This window comes from Equus quagga, chromosome 7, assembly GCF_021613505.1.
Source record: "Equus quagga isolate Etosha38 chromosome 7, UCLA_HA_Equagga_1.0, whole genome shotgun sequence".
Lineage (NCBI taxonomy): Eukaryota > Metazoa > Chordata > Mammalia > Perissodactyla > Equidae > Equus > Equus quagga.
The window spans coordinates 72,587,205-72,609,967 of record NC_060273.1 but is presented as its reverse complement, the minus strand read 5'-3'; the positions used below and the strand labels follow the sequence as shown (position 1 = coordinate 72,609,967).

The window sequence follows — 22,763 nt, the reverse complement described above, 5'->3', positions numbered from 1 at the left end:
ATAGCGAAAACTTTTACAGACACAGAACAATCCAATATGCTGTTTGGTAGGACCATGTATCTGGCTTAATACTGTAACCCCAGTGGTTTGACAGAGTCTAGAATATAGGGTGTGTAATAAATATTTTTTTAAAAGTAAGCGTTTCTGTTATTCCTTTCATTTTGTTCTTTATTTAAGGGTGAGAAATAACATTTGGAGAAGGATCAAGAGTGTAAAATAATGAATCTTTAGGAGAGACTGGAGGAAGTAGTGAATCATTTAAAGAACAGATGTGTGAGCTTAGCTATCCTCTAAGTGGGTTCACCTGTAGTCCTAACAAAAGGCATCTGTCTGGGTCATTTCACACCTCAGGCTTCACTGGAAATTCCACTCTTCCCTGATTAATTTCTCTGTCAGTCGCAGCTGAAGGCAGACTCACAAAAGGGAAGTCAAAGATGCAGATGCCCTGGGCACCAGCTGCTTTTGTGCAGTCAGCATCTCAGTATAAGCTTCAAACCAAGGAAGGTGATTATGACAACCTCCTCCAGACACAGCTTCCCCGAGGAAGGTTCAGAACATCCCAGGGAGGAAGAGCGGGGGGACTCAGGCAGGGAGAAAGGCGGTGAGTATCCCAGAGGCACACTACACAAAGCAAGCGACAAATACAACTACTCCTGGCACAATGTTACCTCACAGACCATCCCATGTTGCTTGGCTTACATCTGATTTCACATCCTCAGTTTAAATGGCCAGTTAAACTTATCCAATGTGAATTCCAGGTAGACCTATGACTCATAAGCCTCTCGGTGATCATCACACATCTCCTGCCTTGGGGATGCAAGTACCCCACAGCCAGTAGCATGAATACTTTCTCCTTTTGTTCACAGCCAACCAAGAAGGACACTCTCTTAGGGCAGTAAGAAGTCTACACTGGCCTGCCAAAATTCAAGTTCTACAACTAAAGCCAAGTATTCCTGACATCTCCAAGAGGGCAATTTCACCACAGCACCACTGGGCCATTCCAGAGCCACCACAATTCAAAACACACCGTGGAAAAAATGCAGCCTCTGGATTGTCACTCCACTCTCATCCAGATCCTGGCCAGCCGTGCTCTCATCTTTCTCCTTCACTGATTTTCCTGTGAGGGAAACTGAGAACCACTGGCATGAAGAACTGCCTGGTCTGTGTGTGTGTATGTATGTTATGTTCCCACCATTTTGACAACTCATATAATACCGAGTCTGAAACAGAAATGCCTTCCCCCTTTTTCTCCACTGAACCAATCAAGGTCACATTAATCTTTGAAGGCTCACCTTCTATCTCCCCTCTTTGGTCAAGTTTCTACTGACAGCCAGGCCTAACAACGACGAGTGTCGCTCTGCCCTGGATATGGGCTATGTGGATTCACTATCTTGGCTCTGCTAGTTACCAGCTTTATGACTTTGGCCAAGTTACTTAACCTCACCATGTTTCAATTCCTCCATCTGTAAAATGTAATAAAAATGCCTCCTCCATAGGTTTCTTGTGTAGATTAAATGGTAATATGTGTTAAGCTCACAGAACACTGTTAGGCACATAAGAATTCAACAAATATCAGCTATTATAATTAACAACCATTCTAATCCCATATAGGCCTCTCCTTCCTGTTTCTCATGTCTTCTACTAATTTAATACTTGATATTTATATTATCTGGTAATATTATGTCCTTTGCATATATACAGATATCTCAGTTCCCCTAAAAGGCTGTAAGATCCCTGGGGGGAGAGAGCATGATAATTTGGGTCCCAATAATATCTACCAAGCATGTGACATAGCATGTGTCCAGTGGCTAGACTACTGCCTTGCACATAGCAGGCACTCCACAAATACTCACAGACAGGCAAAAAAACGCTGTAACAATTGGAGGAAACTATCTCTGTTTTTATGCTCTGTGAGTTAAGAATGTTTTTGGAGATATATAAAATTTCAGGATTGGATGAGGATTGTGTTTATCCGCTCTCTCTCCACCACCAACACACACATCTGATGGTTAAATTCTTTCTATAACATGCTTCCAGTCTCTTCCAACAGAGATGGCAAAAAGAATTCATTTTACATATTCAACTCTGGTAGTAGATGCCTGAATCACTGTGTGAAGATGGTTCCTGAGCCTGTAGTTAAGGCTCAACCGCAAAAAGTTCTGTGATCAACTAGTGTGCCTGCCATGAGCTCTGAAAAGAGGGAGAAGCATTAAGTACTAAATTTTTTTCCATCTCTAAAAATCTCTAAATGAGGGAACTCGCTACCTCCGAAGAGAGTCGACTATACACAATAATTTCGTAGCAAGGGAAAAATATAAAATCACTTGTGGCTTATATTTTGAAGAAATTATTGTTTCACATTGGTTAGCTTGCCTAGTGTTTCCATTTTTCCGACTTGTAATATGAAAAAGTATGTATGTAAATTGGCAAGGCAAGTAAACACGAATATCTTCATTCTTGCATTTGTTCTTTCATTCATTCATTCAACGTATTTGACTAATATATTGGCAAGTTATTTACTTTCTCTGATCTTCTTTCTCCTTATCTGAGAAGAAGGTAATAACAGTACTTATTTCATAGGATGGCCGGCAGGTTAAAGGAGATAAGGCATGTAAAACATTTAACACAGTGCCTTGTACCTCCTACATACTCAGGGCAAGGTAGCTCTTATCAACGTCCTTCTGTACTAAGTACTGGGTTAAGTGCTGGGGATATGGAGATGGACAAGATATGGTCCTTGCTCTCAAGGGGGCCTATCAGTGTCAGAATTGCTGTGATTGATAAAAGCACATGGTGTTTTGAAAGGTCATAGGAGGGGAAGCTAGCCTAGATTTGGGGGCTGGTAAGGAATGTCTACCTACACAAAGTTAGATCTAAGGCAAGTCTTCAAAGATAAGTAAGAGATGTCCTATCACCAGAATCTCAAACTAGCCAATGAAGTTGAATAATATAAAAATAAAACTGAACAAAGCCAGAGATGGCTAATAGGATGGGTTGTATAAACCTGTCTTAGACAATACCTGATTAGTATGGGGCATACCTTGCTTTACGTGATTAAAGGCTATGTGTAGATCAAATCCTTTTTTAAAGGTCCTTATGTCAGGAACCTGCACATAAAGGTTACCTGGTTGTGCTGCCTACAGGCCCCCAACAGCATATCATTTTGTAAAGTAATTATACATCCCTAGGCATCTATTTGGAAATCTTGCCTGAAATGTATATTCTATCTGTTTTCTCCTCATCTAAGGCCAAGCTAAGTCAAGGTTTAATTTAAATGCTCTCTCCACCCCCAAACCTTCCTCTGAAGGGATTTCTCCCTTCTGTGCACTTCTAAATCACTTATCCTCATTTGAACTCCTTTGGTAACTATTACACAAGGCCTTTTATTTTTAGGGTACTGTAATTTGTGCAGATTTTTCAGTAACCTTAAAGATATGGTCACCTCTTCCACTTCTCCAAGATGCATGGAATGTCCATCAGTGCAGCTTTCACAGGGGCCCTCAGCATCATTCAGTTGATTGAATTCAGATTTTTCACCTCATTCATGTAATCCAAGTGAACTAAGACTAGATCCTACTTCTTTTTTTTTTTGGTGAGGAAGATTCACTCTGAGCTAACATTTGTTGCCCATTTTCCTCTTTCTTTCCCTGAGCTAACATCTGTACCAGTTTTCCTCTATTTTGCATGCGGGTCGCTGCGACAGCACGGCTGATGAGTGATGTAGGTCCATGCCTAAGATCTGAACCCACAAACCCAGGCTGCTGAAGCAGAGCATACCAGACTTAGCCACTATGCCATGGGTTGGTCCCTAGCTCCCACTTTTAAGGGATTATGGCCATCCACACCAAAGGACTAAAATAAAGACTCACTTTGAAGGAGAAGGAGAAAGAAAACACAGAGAACCAACAGTCTAGGAAGCAGATAAGCAGCGAGCTTCTTTCTGAGCCTCTAATGAAGATAGAAAGTGCAAAAAGATAGAGAGAAGCACTCTACATACGTACTTTATTAAACCATCTTCCATGTAAATATCAGCATAAAAGGACTGATCATCGTTGACAATTCTGCCTCCCTTGATAAGAAGACGGTCACTCTAGAAAATAAGAAAAACATGAGTCATTCTCACAGCTGGGATTTCAGAGAAGAGCAGTCTGCCAAAGCTTTCTCAATTCATTGTTCTAGAGGTCTAGTAGGAACACTTTTACTCCAGACATCTGCGTGCTCAGTGCACTCAATATTTGAACTGGGTGTATTTGTTGCGGATCCAGCCTTTCTTGTTTGCCCTTAATTCAAATTATTCTGGAGTTTCACCTCTTGCTTCTGCAACCTATCATAGCCACTCAGAAACATAGCTACTTGAGCAAAGACATTCTTTATATAATCTTTTCTGGTTCAGTAAGCACTAAATATTTTCAGTGGGATAACACATACCTCAGTGCCTAGCACCCGTCTACTACTCTGTTGGCACTCAATCGTGATTCTCAAAAATAGAACTTAGGATCAGGCATATAATGAAATAGACTTTAAAAGTTTCTATAATAAGGGGCAGGCCTGGTGGCACAGTGGTTAAGTTCACACACCCTGCTTCAGTGGCCCAGGATTCAGGGTTAGCATTCCAGGTGCAGACCTACACATTGCTCACCTACACACCTACACATGAAGCCATGCTGTGGCAGTGTCCCACATACAAAATGGAGGAAGAGTAGCATGGATGTTAGCTCAGTGACAATCTTCCTCAAGCAAAAAGAAGAAGATTGGCAACAGATGTTAGCTCAGTGCCAATCTTCCTCACCAAAAAAAAAAAAGTCTTTATAATGAGATGGGGGTCATGTTTTGTTTAAAATTCAGGATACTTTTACATGTATACAAAGTTGTGGAATGTATAAGAAAACCACTTAATGAAAAAAAGACAAAATATCTACGGAGAAACTATGCAGGATTCATATTTGCTTCATTATACTCAATATTTCTCACATTTTCTGAAATGTATTTCTTTATTGTTTTTGTTATAAAAAATTGCTCTTCTTATGAGAAAAGTCTTTTTAAAAATTTTAACTTAGATGACGTTTGGATAAATAATCCAACTGGAAACAACACACATATACTCCAAGGTTATTGATAAAATATAAACATATATTTTATACATAAGTCAGAAGAGGAACAAATCAGTGTCAGCTTTAGAGATCACAGATTTCATTAAATGAATGAAGCTTAGGCTGCAGCATGCGGGACGGGTGCAGCTTTGTTGGGGTCATGAGGGAGATCAGAATTCTCAGGAGCCTGGATGAGTAGAACCACAGCATGAAAAAAGAATGGTGGGCTGGAGTTTGTTTAGAATTCAACTTACAGACTTCAACTCCATCTATCCATCCATCTACCCATCCATCTATCCACCCATCCAGCTATCCATCCATCCATCCATCATTCATCTACCCTCCCATTCAGCAAATAATTATTTAATATTTACTACTAAACAGGTAGGGAGGGTACAGTTGTGAATGAGTCACATGGGGTCATTGCATTTATGGAACTTATAGGGGAAGTCTGACAATAAAGAAAGAAAGTCAACAAAACAAATAAAACAATATGAAATTGTATTATGTGTCACAAAATAGAGGGTAGTAGGGCTTGTTTAAATAGAGGCTGGAAAAGGTCTTTTCAGGGAAGATCTAATTTAGATGGGGCTGGGGATGGATGCCTGCGGGCAGAAGGAATAGCGTGTACAGAAGCACTGAGGTAGAAATAAGTTTTGCTTCTTTGAAAATTGGAAAAAGATCAGTGTGGAGGGAGCTTAGGGATCAAGGAGAGAAGTGGCATGAGATGAGGTTGGGGTGTAGCACTGGCTTTCAAGAGGATACAGGTTTTATGGGGAAGGAAGCCCCACAAACAGGCTGACTTCTGGCTTCAGAAATAAGAGAGCATGTAGGAGCCGGCCCCGTGGTCGAATGGTTAAGTTCACATGCTCCGCTTCGGTGGCCCAGGGGTTCGCTGGTTCGGATCCTGGGCTCAGGCCTAGTACCACTCATCAAACCATGCTGAGGTAGCGTCCCACACAGCAGAACTAGAAGGACCCACAACTAGAACATACAACTACATACTGGGGGACTTTGGGGAGAAGAAGAAAAAAAAAAGATTGGAAACAGATGTTAGCTCAGGGCCAATCTTTAAAAACAAGAAAAGAAAAGAAAAGAAAGAAGAGAGTGTGAACAGCACCCGAAAATGAGAATTGAGCCTACGGTTCCACGTGGGATCTAGCAAATTACCACTTAGTTTCTCCTGCTTCCAAGGTATTGCGTGAGAATAAGAAATTTCATCATGCCATATTGTCAGGGGAGAGGATTTTAAAAAGATACACATCAATGTGGCATTTAGAAAAAACCTATCTATGTGGCAAGCAAGATGCGCTAATGAAGTCAAATACAAACTCCCACCACACGTGATCTACAAGCCCCTTGCGGTCTGGCCTCTGTCTGTACGTCCCCCTCACCGCCATTTCTATCATATATTAGCTCATATTTTATACAGTGGCAAAACTAAGAAATATGTAGTTCTTCTCACCTATCAGGCTCTCTGGCCACTAAGCCGCTGCAAAGATGTTCTCTCTGCCTCCTCTTATGTGCACCTGGCATCCGACAACCTTCTTCTCCTTTGTCAGGCCTCCAGTCAAAGGGTTTCTCCATGAAGACGTTACCTGACTTTCCAGAAAATTTCACCTGCCCCCATTGCAATTTAGTTCAAACAATTATAATGATCTATAATAGCTGGTTTATTGTACAATTGTCTCCTGACTAGAACAAAGACTCCTTTAGTCTTGGAACCATGTGTCTTTTGATCTTTTTACGTTAGTTCCTGGAGCCCATTCTAGACAGCTGTTAAATATTGGTCAAATGAATGGGTGAAGGGTGGGACACAGGAGGGTGTATTATATTAGTATGATGGAAAGGCCATCTGAGTCAGAAAATTATGTGAAGTGGCCAGAAAATGGGACTTTTAAGGAAAAAAATGTTTTTAATTGAAGGTTATTGTAATCTACTGTTTTAACAGTAATTGCAAAATTATAGGAGGCAGTCCTAGGACTGTGCTTCCCAAACTAGGGTGCACATTAGAAAAATACAGATTCCCTGGCCCTGCCCTAGGCCACTAAATCTGTATTTTATAAGCTCCATCAGTGGCTCTTATACAGCCATCAGCCAGCCCAGCACCAAGTCACAGACCAGCATCTGGAACCACTGCCCCAGGCACACTTCTATGTGTCTGGGAAGGCAACAGAAGCATCTCCAGCAGGAGCTTCATAATACAATAATCTTGGTAACTATAAGAGTTCCCTCTCATAGCTCAGTGCTTTTCTGATGTTCTTTATCTTTCCAGCAAAGAGCTGAAGTATGCTAGTTTTTGGAAAGGAGCCAGTGGCTGCCTGAACTGAGTCCAGCTATGAAATATGACCATCCTCCTGCCTAGGGACACCCAAACCTGAGCCACTGGAATGATCATCACTTCTTTCAACAAGCATCAAATGTCAGCAAAGGGGCAAAAGCTATCTCAGGCCCCATGTACATCAGGGGGATAGTAAGAGGTGATCCAAGTGGAATTAACATCATTGAGATGGCATCATTGGAAACTCTTCAAATGCTGATTAAACAAATCTTCTCTGGTTCAATAATCAAGAGTCCAGAGTGCAAAGATGAATTATAGGCCTGGCGTAGCCTTCAGAAATGGGAGTAATAAGACCTCTGCTCTATGGTCTATGGTATTAATATTATTATTTGTCAGAGATATCCAAACCTTAACTCAGAGAGCTCAAACAAATGCTGCCCTTGGGGGTCCTCAGCTTATCCTCCTAACTTTTATTAAAGTGGTTAATAAAATTGCTTTATTAATTTGAACTCTTCCCATGCATGTGGGACCCACTACAAAGGGCAGGCTAGGCAAACTGCCATCAGACACAGAAGAGTCTGAAAGGTAAGTCTTGGGCTTGGCATTGAAAATGATGTAACTTCTGACCCCTCCCAGGCCCTATAAAACCAAACCTCACTGGTTCCAGGTTACAAAACATCCTTGTCTGTGAATAAGGACCAGCCTTATAGAGTAAGACACGCTAGGGTCAAAACCCAACAAGGCAAACAAATCTGACAGCTATGATTAAAAGTCATCCTCACTGTGGAGAGAAGGGAACCCTCATACACTGCTGGTGGGAGTGCAAACTGGCGCAGCCACTATGGAAAACAGTATGGAGTATCCTCAGAAAATTTAGAATAGATCTACCATATGATCCAGGTATTCCACTGTTGAGTATTTATCCAAAGAACTTGAAAACACAAATACATAAAGACACATGCACCCCCACGTTCATCGCAGCATTCTTCACAATAGCCAAGACTTGGAAGCAACCTAGGCACCCATCAAGGGATGAATAGATAAAGAAGATGTGGTATATATACACAATGGAATACTACTCAGCCATAAGAAATTATGAAATCCAACCATTTGTGACAATATGGATGGATCTTGAGGGTATTATGCTAAGAGAAATAAGTGAGAGGGAGAAAGTCAAATACCATATGATCTCACTCATAAGTAGAAGATAAAAACGACAAACACATAGCAACAGAGATTGGATTAGTGGTTACCAAAGGGGAACGGGGGGAAGGAGGAGGGCGAAATGGGTAATTAGGAACATGTGTGTGCTGATGGATTGTAATTAGTCTTTGGGTGGTGAACATGATGTAATCTACACAGAATTCAAAATATATTACAACGTACCCTTGAAATTTATATAACGTTATAAACCAATGTTACTGCAATAATAAATAAATAAATAAAGGTCATCCTCAATGACGTTAGAAAGGACTGGTGAAGGGGGCTTTGTGGGACGCTCCATTTTCTGTTCCTGGCAGCTGAGGCTGTCAAGCATCCATGAGCTAAGGCCCAAGAAGGTAGAATGGTCTAGTTTGGAGCCTACCAATGTTTCTCATGTAATGATATATATAAAGAATGATGTATTTCTAGCGCACACTGGGGTAATCTGGAGGGTTCTGGAACCCCAAATGAAGCTATTCCAAGCCTGAAGCAACCAGCTGAGGACTTTGGCTGCCTTAGACCCTGCACAGCCGCCCAGGGCTGGGTGTGGCAAAGTCTTGCAGCCCAGAGGGTACCAGGCATACCAGCAGGCAATGCTGGGTTCAGCTGGGTTCTCCCACTACTCGGAGAATCAGGCAGACCACTTAACTAGGTGTGTGACCTTGAGTTAGGACTTAACCTCTCAGAACCTCAATTTTTTTATTTACTCAGAGTGGATAATAATACCTAGCTCACCTCACAGGATGGCTGCCAGGAATAAACAAGGGGGGGAAAGTATGTGTGTATGTATGTATGTACACATAAATATATATAAAAATCTAGCTTGCAGTAAACACCTCTAAATATTAGTTATATTGATTCCATTCATATTATTTACCGTACTTTAAACTTTTTTAAAAGCCTTAAGTTAAGAAATATATTGGAGAGGGACTATTGTTCCCATTTCCTACATGGGGAGATATACACAGAGAGGGAAGTGACTTTCTCCAAGTGACAGCGTTGACTAGTTCCAGTTGGAAGCAAATCCAGGTCTCCTACCTCTTAGCATTGGATTGATTTCCATCTGAGGCCACTGTATCAATGGTCCTTAAACCTTATAACAAGTGGCTCTTTCTGACAGGGCTCTCTTTTCTGTTTGATACTGAATTTGACTGTCCCGGTGCTGAAACTGCTGATCGGTTCTCTGCAGTAGGTAACTTAGGAATCCAGTAACTTTTGAGCTACTATTTATAAAATCAGTGCACTAAAGCTGCCGCTTACAACCAGAATGTGTTCATGCAGCTTATAAAGGGATTTAACTTACAATCCAGGATAACACAGGCCCTTGAAGTCTGATAAAGTCCAACCTTTTTCCTTTCACTAGGGTATGATAATAATTAGAAAAATCAGCTATAAAAAATTAGGTATTTATGAGAAAAAAGGGAGAGAAGGGAAACAGAGAGAGAAGCAAAGAAAAGAAGAAAGGAAAGGAGTGAGGAAAGGGAGGGAGGAAGGAGGAAATAAACTCTGTAACAAGGGATGCTGTTAAGAATGAATGCCAGGGCCGGCCCCGTGGTCGAGTGGTTAAATACGCGCGCTCCGCTTCGGCTGCCCAAGCTTTCGCCAGTTCGGATCCTGGGCACAGACATGGCACTGCTCATCAAGCCACACTGAGGCGGCGTCCCACATAGCACAACCAGAGGTGCTCACAACTAAAATATACAACTGTGTACTGGGGGGAGAAGAAGAAGGAGGAAAAAAAAAAAGATTGGAGAGAAAAAAAAGAATACATGTGATTCAAACTAGACTAGAGAATGAAGGAACAGAATCTTAAACTCAAGCCTGTTGGAGATGTTGGTTTCCATTTTCGTTTTCCTCATCTAGTCTTCAATTTAAAGAACTTAAATTACCTCCTCCGTCTCTCTGAGCTAATGAGAATGTGCCTCCCAGAGAACCCAGAGCTGTCCGTGGATTTCTTCCCAGTCAACAAAGTCAGCCTGAGAACAGGACTTAAGACACATCTGTTCTATACTCTGCAGACATTCCAGCAGCTCAGAATAAAAACTATAATCCTAGGAAGAGAAAAGGAGGATGTAAAATGGAGAATGAATCTTCCAAAATCAAATATTTTGTTACCTATGTTCAAATCACAAAGCACAGACCCTCAGTGGGGACTCAAGATCCTTGTAAAAGTCCAGATGAAGGCGCAGGTGGTTATTTAAAATAAATTCCCATCTGGGTAATTAGATTTGACTTCCTAAAAACACTCCCACTCTTAAGAATACATCAGGATGGACAGACAACATGGATAAAATCTTGTTTTTCTTCCCCAAAGCAGCATCATTTAAAAAAGAGGGAGAAAAGGCTTTCTAAGATAGCCCAGTTGACTCAACATGGTATTCAGAGAAAGGAACAGACTAGGCTCTAAGGAGACCAGAGTTGTCATCCTGGCTCTGCTCTTAAACATCCACCCTTGAGTGAGCCACGCAGACGTGAGTTTGAATTCTAGCATTAAACTAGCTGTGTTTGGACAAGTGACTTCCCGTGTCTGGGCTTCAGCTACTTCACCTGTGAAATGGGGACAATGAAAGCTTTCTCTTAGGGTGCTGGTTAGGATTCTGGGAGACACTATATGTAAAGGGCTGAACTCTGCTCGGCACCCTCTAAATGCTTAATACATGTGAGTGACCACCATTATTATTACTTCTTACAATTATAACTGGTCACTGTAAAACTCTCCTCTCACAAATAACTCAAGAAGAACTGAACTAACACTCTGGTAATCAAAATATAATAGACTTTGCCATAAAGGGAATTCCAGAGACGCCAGTCCCCAGCCAACCCTCAGCAACTGTTCTCAGATCCTGCCACCAGCAGCCAAGGTCAGCCAAGACTTCTCCTTTTAAACCCACCCCCACGGGGCAAGTTCCCATGGCCCCTCCAGGTCATTCTGCCTCTGGAAATAAGCCTCCTTGAGGAGATAACAATCTATTTGCTCTCTTCCAGCAGGAATGGAGAGTGGGTGGTGAGGTCTTAAACCTGCCCCCAAACCCACTCTCCCTGCCCAATGCATGGATCTGTTTCTAGGACCCTCAATGACAAATATCCCATTGAGACAGAGAGAAAGAGAAAGGTCCAGGAAAAAACAGACAACTTGAAGAGCAAGGCAGTTTCTTGGCTCTGAGTCTTTATTGAAATTGGGCATAGTTTTACAGGGTGGGCTACTCCACACCTCTGAACTGCTACAGATGAGTCTCAAAAACATTCCTCCTTTCTCTCATCATCCAAACATACTTAGGACCAAGTGTGCTGGATGGAGGTTAACCTGGGCACTCCCTTCAAAACACAGCCCACTCAGCAGAATTCATAACAAATGGGAAGCACTGTTTTCACTTTCTTTATTAAGTTTGGTTTGGCCCTGGAGGGACAGTACACAAGGTAGGAAGAGCAGCAAGGCAGAGGCAGCAGCCAAGGGCTGTGTTAACCAGGGTAGGGTGGCTGCTCGGTCTTCTGAACCAGATATCAAAGCCAGCTTTGTGCATTCTTTCCTCTCCAGAACTTCATGTTAACCATTTTAAAGATGTAATTATCAAAGGGCCAGACAAGTTATGTGGCCTGCCCTGGGTCAGAATGGAGCAGGGGAATGAACTGTGGATGGCATCTTAATCCTAGCCCCCTGATAATGGTCTCTCGATCTTCAACAGGCTTCCAGACACAGATAAGCACAAGTGGATAACCAGCCCAGGACCAAGAGCGTGGAGAGCAGAGGAACAACCCAGTGTTGCACGAAGCCATTCCATTCTCAAGCAGAAAGGTCAAGTGGCTCTGAGAAGCCCAAACCTCAGTCACCCATGCACTACTTTCACAATATTGGACGTATCCTGGTACAAGCTGTACTGTTATTACTTACTATTATCCTTAAATAAATGTATTTTAAAAGTAAACATTGTCTTACTTCCATAAATTCTAAGCCAGTATCACTTACCAAAAATAGACAGTAAACCTAGGAATGAATATGAGAAAAACATCGCTACATTTTGGCTATATTCTGCTGCCTTCCAAAGGGTTCTAAAGGATGAGCTCAGACTGCTCCCTTGGTTAAAGGGGAAGATTACCAAATGTCATGTAAGTGTTCAAAACAGACTAACACTACACTGAAACATTTTCCTTGATCTACTCAGAAGATTTGAAAAAGAATTAGAAGGGGGACAAAATTTCTCCCTACGTGATTCAATGTTATTTAATGCCCTCTTCCAGAATCACCTAAATGACCTAATGTAATACCAGGAATACTATATCTGCTCTTGAAACATGGACCAACATGCGCCAACATGGGCCAACATGGATGGACATGGGTCTGTCAGAAGCAAGAGCAGAGCCCAAAGCAGAGAGGCAGGGACCTCACAGGTACTGGGCAGCACAGCCAAGGGAGGAGATTGCTGGGGATGTTGAAGGATCACTGGGTGAGAAGGCAAGGAGGGATGTAGAAAGGAGGCAGGGTCTAGTGTGGGAACAAACATGCCTTATCGGAAAATAGGATGTGCCAGATCTGGATGAAAGAAGAAATGTGGTACATCCTTAGCTGGGCTTTTGGGAGGGAAAAATGGAAAAGTTGCTGCCTTGGATGGAAACCAGCCCTAATAGACGTTTGCAGAGCCATTCAGAATTTAGGGAGCGACCAGTGGAGAACGGAAACCACAGCTGCATTTGCATCTCTGCTACTCTCTTATTGTGCGACTATAGGCAAGTGACTTCATCCATCTTTGGGCCTCAGCTTCCTCAGCTGAGTGAAGGTGCAGCCCTCTAAAAAGGCCCATTTATGCATCTGTAAAGTACAGATAATAATGCTACATCACAGGACTGTCATGAGAATTAAGTGTCATGATGCGGGGTCAGACACTTAGAAAGGCTCCATAAGAGGTAGGCATTACAAGTTACGACTGTGTTCTTATTATAGAGATGCACAATTAAAGGCAAATCCAAATTGCAGTACACATGTAAGGTAGCCAATACTGTTATATATAAAATGCCTGAGCAACCTGTTGCTCAGGGCCAAGAGTGTAAAGTAGAACACAGACTAAAGAGAAGTCACTGCTTCAGAGAACTAACTTTTGGCCATCTTTGGTCTGGATGTATAGGATAGTTTTGTGTTTTGTTTATTACTTATTTGGGTGTTTTGTTTGCTTGCTTTCCATTGTTCTTTTAGGCCTCAAATCCACGTGCTATGGGCGAAAGCTCTCTGTATATACACAGGCTAGAAAACTGGGATCCAGCTTTGTTCTGACAGGGTCCCGCGTCCATTAGCCCAACAGCCTGTGCAAAAGCCAAATGCCGACTTCATAAGGAAGGAGTGCCTGAAATTTCAACCCCAGCGTTGATTCAAGGGATAAACGAGTTCAATAATTCATGCCTGAAACATACCCTGTGTGACTACCAGCTGTGAGTTGTATGTTAGGTGTACGGAGAGGCAAAGATGAAACAGTAGGAAAAATAAGCCATGAACATAAATAATAATGTGAAGTAAAGAAAGAAAGGGTAAATCTATAGAGACAGTAAAAGGATGAGTGGTTGCCAGTGGTTTGGGGAGGTGAGGAGTGAGGGAGGCGGACTGAATAGGTGAACAGACAGAACACTGAGGATTCTTCAGGGCAGTAAAACTATTCCAGAAGCTACATTAATGGCGGACACATGACACTGTGCATTTGTCAAAACCCATAGACCTGTCCAAAAGTTAAGCTTAATGTACACTACAGGTTTTTGTTAATAACATATCAATACTGGTTCTTTAGTTGAAACAAATGTCCCACACCAACACCATATGTTAATAATAGGAGAAGCTATGGGGCAGGGTAAATGAGACAGAGTATATGGGAGCTCTCCATATTTTTTGCTCAATTTTTCTGTAAAACTAAAACTGCTTTAAAAAGCAAAGCCTATTAATTAATTAAGAGAGAGCGCGAGAAAGGGAGAGAAATCCTGTCTGGTAGAAATCAAAGAACAGTTCCCAAAGGCCTTGTCAAAGCAGGTCTTGGGAAATGCTTGATCCGGACATACAGGTATGGCCAAAGGCAACTCTGGTCAGAATGAGGGACAATAATTCATAAGTAGCACTTACTGAGAACTTCTTATGTGCCAGTAACTCTTAGAAGCTTATGTACTTTTCTTTCAATTAATTCTCAACAAAATGCTATGAATTATATGCTACTATTATATCTGTTGAGTTGATGAAGACACGGAAGCTGAGGGAGGTTGGCTTATGGTCCAACATCATATAACCAGTCACTGAGAGAACCAATTGTCCCAATACAAAAATGCATTTCACTGGGAAATTGTGGAGCTGCACGGGGGTCCCTGACGCTTGGCATCCTGGTATGGGGGGATGTGAACGATAGCTGGCTAGAGAGTTTGACCTTTACTCTGTGGGGTCCTGGACAGCTCTGAAAGGACTTTGAGAAAATAAGTGAAATACAATCTCAGGGAAAAGAAAAAAAATTAAGCTGACAGAATGGCCATGCTGGAGAGCAAGGAAGAAACTAGTTTAAAGTAACAGCAAGCGGCAGGGAGGAAAAAAGAGAAAAGGAAAAGAAACTACCTTTGTCCCTCAGATGCCAAGAAACAGATGGAATACTCAAACTGGATTACTAGAGAGAGTTTAACAAAGGGGCGATTCAACCACGTGCCGGCCGAGTTTAGGGAAATTAAATGGATGTGCAGTATCCAGGGCCTACCAACAGCAGGGAGCCATCACCGTCCCCAGGTCTGATGGAGGCAAGGGCAGGGAGTGGTTACCGGAGCTGAAGAGGGCAGCTGACAGGAGCCGTGACCTTCAGTAGAGGCAGGCAGCCAGTCTACAGTGACCCAGCAGGAAGGAATCAGGGAAAAAATACCCTGACTTCATTGTTCACCCTCACTCCAGGCTCCTTGTGGTACCATATGAACTGAATCCAACCAGAAGCCCAAGGGCAAAGGACTTATAGAGGCAGACCAGACAGGTCCAGGGCATGGAGCAAGGCAGGAAAAGGTGGAGAGGGTATCTGGAGAGGCAAACAGAAAATATCCAGCCCAGTCCCTGCACATCCAACAATGGGGCACGATTTAATAAATTGTAATACAGCCACACTATAGATTATTATGCAGCTACTTTTTCAACAGGTTAAATCTGTATCTTGAGCTGAAGAAATATCTAAAATAAGTAAGTTGCAGACCAATGTGCAAAATACGATTCTATTCTTGGAAAAGCAATCAAAAAATATTATAGGTAAATATGTTTATATGCTTTTGTGTGAGCAAGAGAAAGGTCAGGAAGGATGTACACCAAATTATTAACACTGGGTATGACAGGAGGAAGGGATGCAGAGGGTGGAGGTCTGAAGAACTGAACTTTTTTCTCTTCTCTTTCTCCTCTATTTATTTATTTACATTATCTCACTAGTTGCGCAATGCATATGCCATTTTACAACTTTGAAAAAGGATTTAATAAAGAAAATTATAAAAAGGAAAAAGAATAGGTGATTGCCACGGTCCAGTGTGACAGCAGGAATATGGATTAGAAATGGCATGGTGCACTGCAGAGGAAAGCTGGAATCAACTAAGCAAGAGGAGGAGATTGGAAAGCCGTGTGTCAAAGTCGACTGGAGTTTCAAGGCAGGATGGCCAGGAAGGACCATTAAGAAAAATGGAGAACAGAAAGGAGAGTAACAAAGTTGAGGAGAGAGACTATGAATAATAATTTTGAGGTGCTGGTCGACCATACAGCCATCTGTATGAAATTTCTATAGCAATGGGGGCCTGCGACTTAGGAGAATGGTCAGGTGTTAAAGCACGGACTCGAGTTAACGCCATGCTAAAATGGCTACAATAACTGAAAGGCAGCAAGGGATAGAAGAAAGACCCCTGGAATGGGAGGCAGGAGCCCTGGATTCTGCTCATAGGTCTGTGACCCTGAGCAAGGCACTGTGCCTCTCTGAGCTGCTGTCCAATGAATGGCACCCATTCCCCTCTTTTAGTTCTCCTTGCTCGTTTCTGACTGGCAGCTGGCTCTGACTGGGCCTTTGGAAAGACAGGGAAGCCTAGTGAATTCCCACCCTATTTCTTCTCAGAAACAAGTAACTCTTTCACTAAATCTGAAAGCCAGCCAAAATGCAATTCCCAGAGGAGGAATGTGGGCTCCGGCCTTGGAATGTGTGAGCGGCACCTTCAAATGACAGGCAATTGCTCCCCATCTATTTGTGGAGGCCACAGGGATTCTTCTCCAAGCCTTAACTTGTACTTTTAAACTTGGCGGGGGCTGCCTGGGGATTGTGGTTATAAGCACACAACCACTGGCTTATGCAACTTCCTAAAACCGTCCTGCGGTGGATGCGTTTAAGAGAACGTACAGCTGCGATGTTCCAGCTCACACCACGCTGCCATGGAAGGGGCCCTTGGAGAGACAGCGTGGGAGGAAGGGAACTGCTTCAAAGACCAGAGATGTTGCCCACTTTGCTCTGTCATGGAGTCCAGACATCAGAGATTGGGTCTGTACAGGAGGGCAAAGAGGGGCCTCATCACTCACTTTGCGGGTAAAGAACCCAAGTGGTGAGTCAGTGCCAGAGCAGGCTGATGGAATGATGAAAAAGAGAAGGGTTTTACAGTCCCTGCTGTAAAATAAGGAAAATGATATCTGTCCCAAAGGACTGAGGTGAGGATTAAACCCAAATTGTGGCGCATAGTAGGTGCTCAATAAATGCAGATTTCTTTAAAAGCTAGGACCTAAAGCTTCTCAGGTCAATGCCTTTCACTTGGATGCCCACCCGCTCTCTCCTCTGACCCCAAAAGTAGCTTGACTTTTCATTTCTTTGTAGTTTATATATATGCCTTAAGTACCTTCCTACAGGAACCCAGACCACTTCCTAAGAAGGAATACAGGGAGCAGAGGGATAGAGGAGTTCACTCTTTTTTCTGGCTCTTTCTTGACACAAGAAGCAGACAATGGTGATGACCGATTCTCTTGGTCACAGCCTTCTCTCAACCTAGAAACCCACCCACAGCTCCGCTTTCATTTGATAGATCGGTGGTTATTAAAGCAGTGGTTATTTTTGACTCTTGGGTCCCAAACTTCTCCAAGTTACATTGACAGAGAAAACTGCAGATGCTCTTGAGAACAAAGACTTCGAGAGGTCAGGCAGAGTTTGAATGAAATGAACACTCGAAATAAATAGAATTGAGGCACCACTTGAAAATTATCAGAACTCAGAAATGAGACTAGTGGGCAGTAAACCCCATAACGAAAGGTTTCTTCACCTTCAACAAATATCTAAGGCTTTACACAACAGGTACCTCCTGGAATGTGTTCAAGACTGCCTTCTATTTGCAAATCCATGAGGACATTACCAGGATATATTCGCTGTGCCCGATGGCCTGTAGACTTCATTCCTATCTGCAAAACCACAACATTGCACATTGCACTCTTCTCTTCCCAGTGATCACTACCTAACATTCTACGATTCTAACACCAGGAGAATAACCTTTAGGAATATTTCCAAAATAGTCCGTTCTTTTATGATGAAATAGCCTGTTCTTTTATGACGTGCCCCTGCTCAGAAACGCTTCAACAAGGGTTATGACCACGGAAGTTCACAGGTGCAGATGTTTCATGCATATCAAGCAAGATGTGCATTATGACATGTATTAAATTGTGTCTAAAAAAACAGCAAACAAGTTACAACCTTTGCAAGTCTCTCCAAGTCATCTCAGACCCCACAGGTTTTCACCTCTGTGTTACCACTTTTGTCCCTGTTATCCCAAGTCTTTTCACCTTTCTTTCATCATTCCATCCACTCAAAGTGAGACTGCGCTAGGCCTTGGTGATAGAGCGGGAATGACACAGCATGATCTCTATCATCCTGCAGCAGTTCTGATAATACTGTTTCCTTGACACCCATTCTTCCCAAACCACTTAACCCAGGGAAAGCACATTAGTTGAAAGTAAGGGAACAGTGTGCCTTTTCACTTATTTACTTACTTATCCATTCACTCCTTCATCTAATGTTTGTAAATGCCTCCTGTTCACGGTACTAGGGATACAACATTGAACAAAATAAATTCCCCACCATTGGACCGCAGTGGTTGAAAAGGCGAAGAACAATTAAGCTACTAAATAAGGGCTGTAATTTCAACAGTGACAAGTGAAATTTAGAAAGACAGGGAGAGGAGGGTGGGGGCTTGGAAGAGTCTGGGACCGCTTCTGATTAGGTTTTCAGAGAAGGTATGTCTAAGAAGCTGTCCACAGAATAGAGGCCGGAATGATCTGAGTCAAGTAAAGTCAAGTAAAGAACTGAGTCTAGAAAAGACTGCTCCCCACGCCGAGGGAGCTGCAAGTACAGAAGCTCTGAGCTGGAGTTGGACTTGTCAGGTCCGCGGGAGAGCGACAGGGGAGGATGCTGATGCCAAGCCACTGACGGGCAGTGGCAGGATTGGAGTTGAGAAAGATAGTCAGGGCCAGGCCACGTGGAACCTTGAGAGCCACGATCTGGGTTTTATTCCAAGTGCAACAGATGTTTGAGCAGGGGAGTGACTTGATCTGATTTACATTTTTAAAGGATCACCCTGGTTACGCATGAAGAAGGCCATAAAGGGTAGGCAAAGTGGAAGTACAGAGACTGGTTGGGGGGTTCTTGCAATAAGATGACAGAGGCTTAAGCTCAGACAGCGGTGGCAGTGATGAAAAACGGTGAGAAGCAGTTGGATTAAGATTCTATTCTCAAGGTAGAGCCCACAAAGTTGCACAGCTAGTATAAAGCTGGGACTTCCAGTATCTGCTGGAAACAAAGCCAACCCACCTCTTAACTTGATTGTGTCTTCTTATGAATAAAGTCCACATAAGTTTAACCTCTATCTTTAAGCATAAGACCACACCACCTTGAGACAGGGAAGATGCAGCTGCAAGAGAACCATCTACATTCCATATTTAACACAGCTCCTATTTCCCACATCATAGCAACGGGGTGTACCACCAGCTCAAGTTAATTTGATTTTTTGGCTTTTTTTGGTTGATTGCATATTTATCGGATCTTATTGTTAAAAATACTTCTAAAATATGTCACTGTATAACTCTGGGATAGGCAGTTCCAAAATCTGCTCATGTTACAGACGTACGGGTCTGGTTTCCTGCTTTAGCAAATGCGACCCAGTGTGGGTAATTGATTCTCCTTTGACGGGTCAGATTTCTTCAGGGCCTGGGGTCCATCACTGTGAACATTAATTCTTCATCGCGTGTAGCCGTCCATTTCGACACGCAAAGGTGTAAGCCACTGGGAAGACTTTGTAGTGAAACTCAAAAGCCTTGATTATCTTTTTACGTTTTCATGATCTCCATTTTTATTCTAAAATCAAGGGCCAAATAGCTCCTGTTCAGTTAAGTGGGTTCCACATTATTGAGACTTTGGAGTACATTTTTTTTCTCCCACAGTAACTATTACCTAGGCATGTTACAAGGATGGGACGAGATGCCGTATATAAAATTATGATTGAAAATCAGTTAGTACGGACTCTGGCATGGCATCATTTCTTATAAATATTAACGATCTTGGTTTCCCTTTTCTGTTCATTGAGAACTTCCCAAGTTTGAAGTTCTGAATTTTTAAACGTCTTTGTTCTTAACTTCCCCTTGTATTAGTTTGCCAGGGCTGCTATAAAAAGTACTAGAGACTGGGTGTCTTAAATAACAGAAATTTATTTCCCCACAATTCTGGAAGCTAGAAGACGAAGATCAAGGCACGGCAGGGTTGGTTTCTTCGGAGGCCTCTCTCCTTGGCACATGGATGGCCCTCCTCTCCTTCCTGTGTCTACACAGGGTCTTGCTTTCTGTGTGTCTGTGTCCTAATCCCTTCTTGTAAGGACACCAGTCATATTGGATCAGGGCCCACCCTAACGACCTCATCTAACTTAACTACGTCTTTAAAGACCCTATCTCCAAATAGAGTCACATTCTGAGATACCAGAGGTTAGGACTTCAACACGTGAATTTTGAGGGGACAAAATTCAGCCCACAACACTCCCTCATACTCCCTGGAAAAAAAATTGTGAGAAAAGAACTGAACCAGAGCAGGAGAAATGAGTCCTGTGCCCCATTATTTAAGGCTATTTTGCTATCTGACCTTCGGCTAATTATTTTCCCTCTCTGGCCCACACTTTCTTAATCATTAAAATGAGGGAGTTGGAATAACGGGTCCCTTATTTCTCTTCTTGCCCTTAACCAAGCAAAGCTAAGTTTTCCCCACAATTTCTCACAGCAAAAAGCGTCTGAGATAGAATACTCAATGAAGCAAGTGAAATAAAAGCAAAACAAAACAAAAACATACCTTCTTTGCAGAATGAACCTAGGATGAAGTCTCTAGAAGCAGAGGATTATATTCAATTGCTTTAAAACTTTCTAAGTTGTTTAAAGCCCTTCCTCTTTGCAAGGCTATCATTTAAACCAATTTAGATGGCAAAAACCAGAAACCCCACTCTGAATTTATCAATATCCCCAAACAAAGAAATCTCATCAAGATTTGGGGCACAGATCGGCTTTGAGGGAAAGGAGGATTTCAAATAAAGGTCTCCTTGAAAGAATTAAGGAGAAAAAAGTTTTAAAAACAAACACACGTACACACAGAAAATGTAAAATTAAAACCAGCTTCCAAGCTTATAGGTTAAGCCATTAAGAAGAGGGGGGAAAAAGAACTGGGCATGTTTCCTCTCCAGCTGTGTAGCTTCAGGTCCCAAGACACTGTGTACCTCTACAAATGTCAACAGCCTCCACAAGACAGGGAGGCAAGCAGGGTGGCTGAGTTAGAAAACAAATGTGCTCATTCAAGAGAGGAAGAAAATAAAGGGAAAGCAGATTTTCCTGGAAAATGGCACAACTGTTGAAGCAAATGATGACAAGAATATAAAACTAAGATTAAAGATACTGGGATTCAAATCTACGTCTGATACTCATAAGCTGAGCAACTTTGGGCAAGTTACTCAACCTCACATCCTGCGGTAGCTTTTAATTTAACTTCAGCTAAAAACCTGCAACTGAAAACGAATCCATCATTTCATTTTTGTTGTTAATACCAAGGTCTTAAAAACAACAAAACAAATTCAAACAAAATAGGATTCAGATCCCCATGCATGAAGATAATATGTAGGTATTTGAAATTGTTATAAAAGGGCATTTAAATTGTGGAAAGATGTCATAATATATTGTGGATGAAAGGCAGGACATAAAACAGGATAAACAATATGTGGTACCATTTCAATAAATGGCACATATAGCAGTAAGAAATAATTCTAGATGGGTGTACTCAAAAGTTTACAATGGCTATCTCTGAATAATTTCATTGTAGCTTAAAAATATTGTGCTCATTTTGTTTGTTTCTTGGTAAATTTTTCTACAACCATCATGCTTCTTTTTTGTAACTGGAAAACAAATTTCCTACTCAATTTTTAAATTTCAGTGCCCTACAGTAAATGAGACCATACAAAAAGCCATAATTCATTCAGCTCCACTTGGGTCTCAGTTTCCTCATCTGTAAGGGGGGAATTTACTAAAAAAATCTCTAAGGATATTCTGATCATGAATTTTACAGAGCCACATTAAAACCTCAGCAGAATCTTGCTTAGGGTTTATTTAAGAAGCTGAGGAGTGCAACATTGGATGTGGAAAGAGAAGGTGGCATTTAAATCCACATTAAGCAGAACCTCTTGGAGCCAGCCCTGTGGCCAAGTGGTTAAGTTTGCGTGCTCCACTTCAGTGGCCCAGGGTTCGCCAGTTTGGATCCTGGCACAGACCTACAAACTGCTTGTCAGGCCATGTTGTGGCAGCATCCCACGTAGAAGAACTAGAATGACCTACAACTAGGATATACAACTACGTACTGGGGCTTTGGGGAGAAAAAACAAAAGAGGAAGATTGGCAACAGATGTTAGCTCAGAGCCAATCTTCTTCACCAAAAAGGATACTTTAAAAAAAAAAAAAAAGAATCCTTCATTGGTATTTTTGCTAATTCAATGCATAATAGCGTCTGGTGCTGATAGTGGTGGGCACCTCCCTGGCAAGTTGGCTGTGTAAGCAGAACAGTGTGGAGCTGCTCCAGGCATGCTCGGAAGCAAGAGTGCTCCTAATGGGAAGGCTGCAGAGCTGCCCGAAGTAGGCAGTGCTCATGAGTCCAAACCCATGCACCAACTGGCTGTCATTCCTC

At 42.2% G+C, this 22,763-nt stretch overlaps 1 protein-coding gene across 3 annotated transcripts in view; it reads right to left on the bottom strand.

Moving 5' to 3' along the window:
• Nucleotides 1-22,763, bottom strand: part of DPYSL3 (dihydropyrimidinase like 3) — a 110,521-nt gene that overhangs the window by 29,395 nt on the left and 58,363 nt on the right. For all 3 annotated transcript variants that reach the window (XM_046667315.1, XM_046667316.1, XM_046667318.1), the window contains one exon: nucleotides 4,002-4,090. In XM_046667315.1, the coding sequence (XP_046523271.1) occupies nucleotides 4,002-4,090 (89 nt within the window). The remainder of the gene's footprint in view (nucleotides 1-4,001; nucleotides 4,091-22,763) is intronic.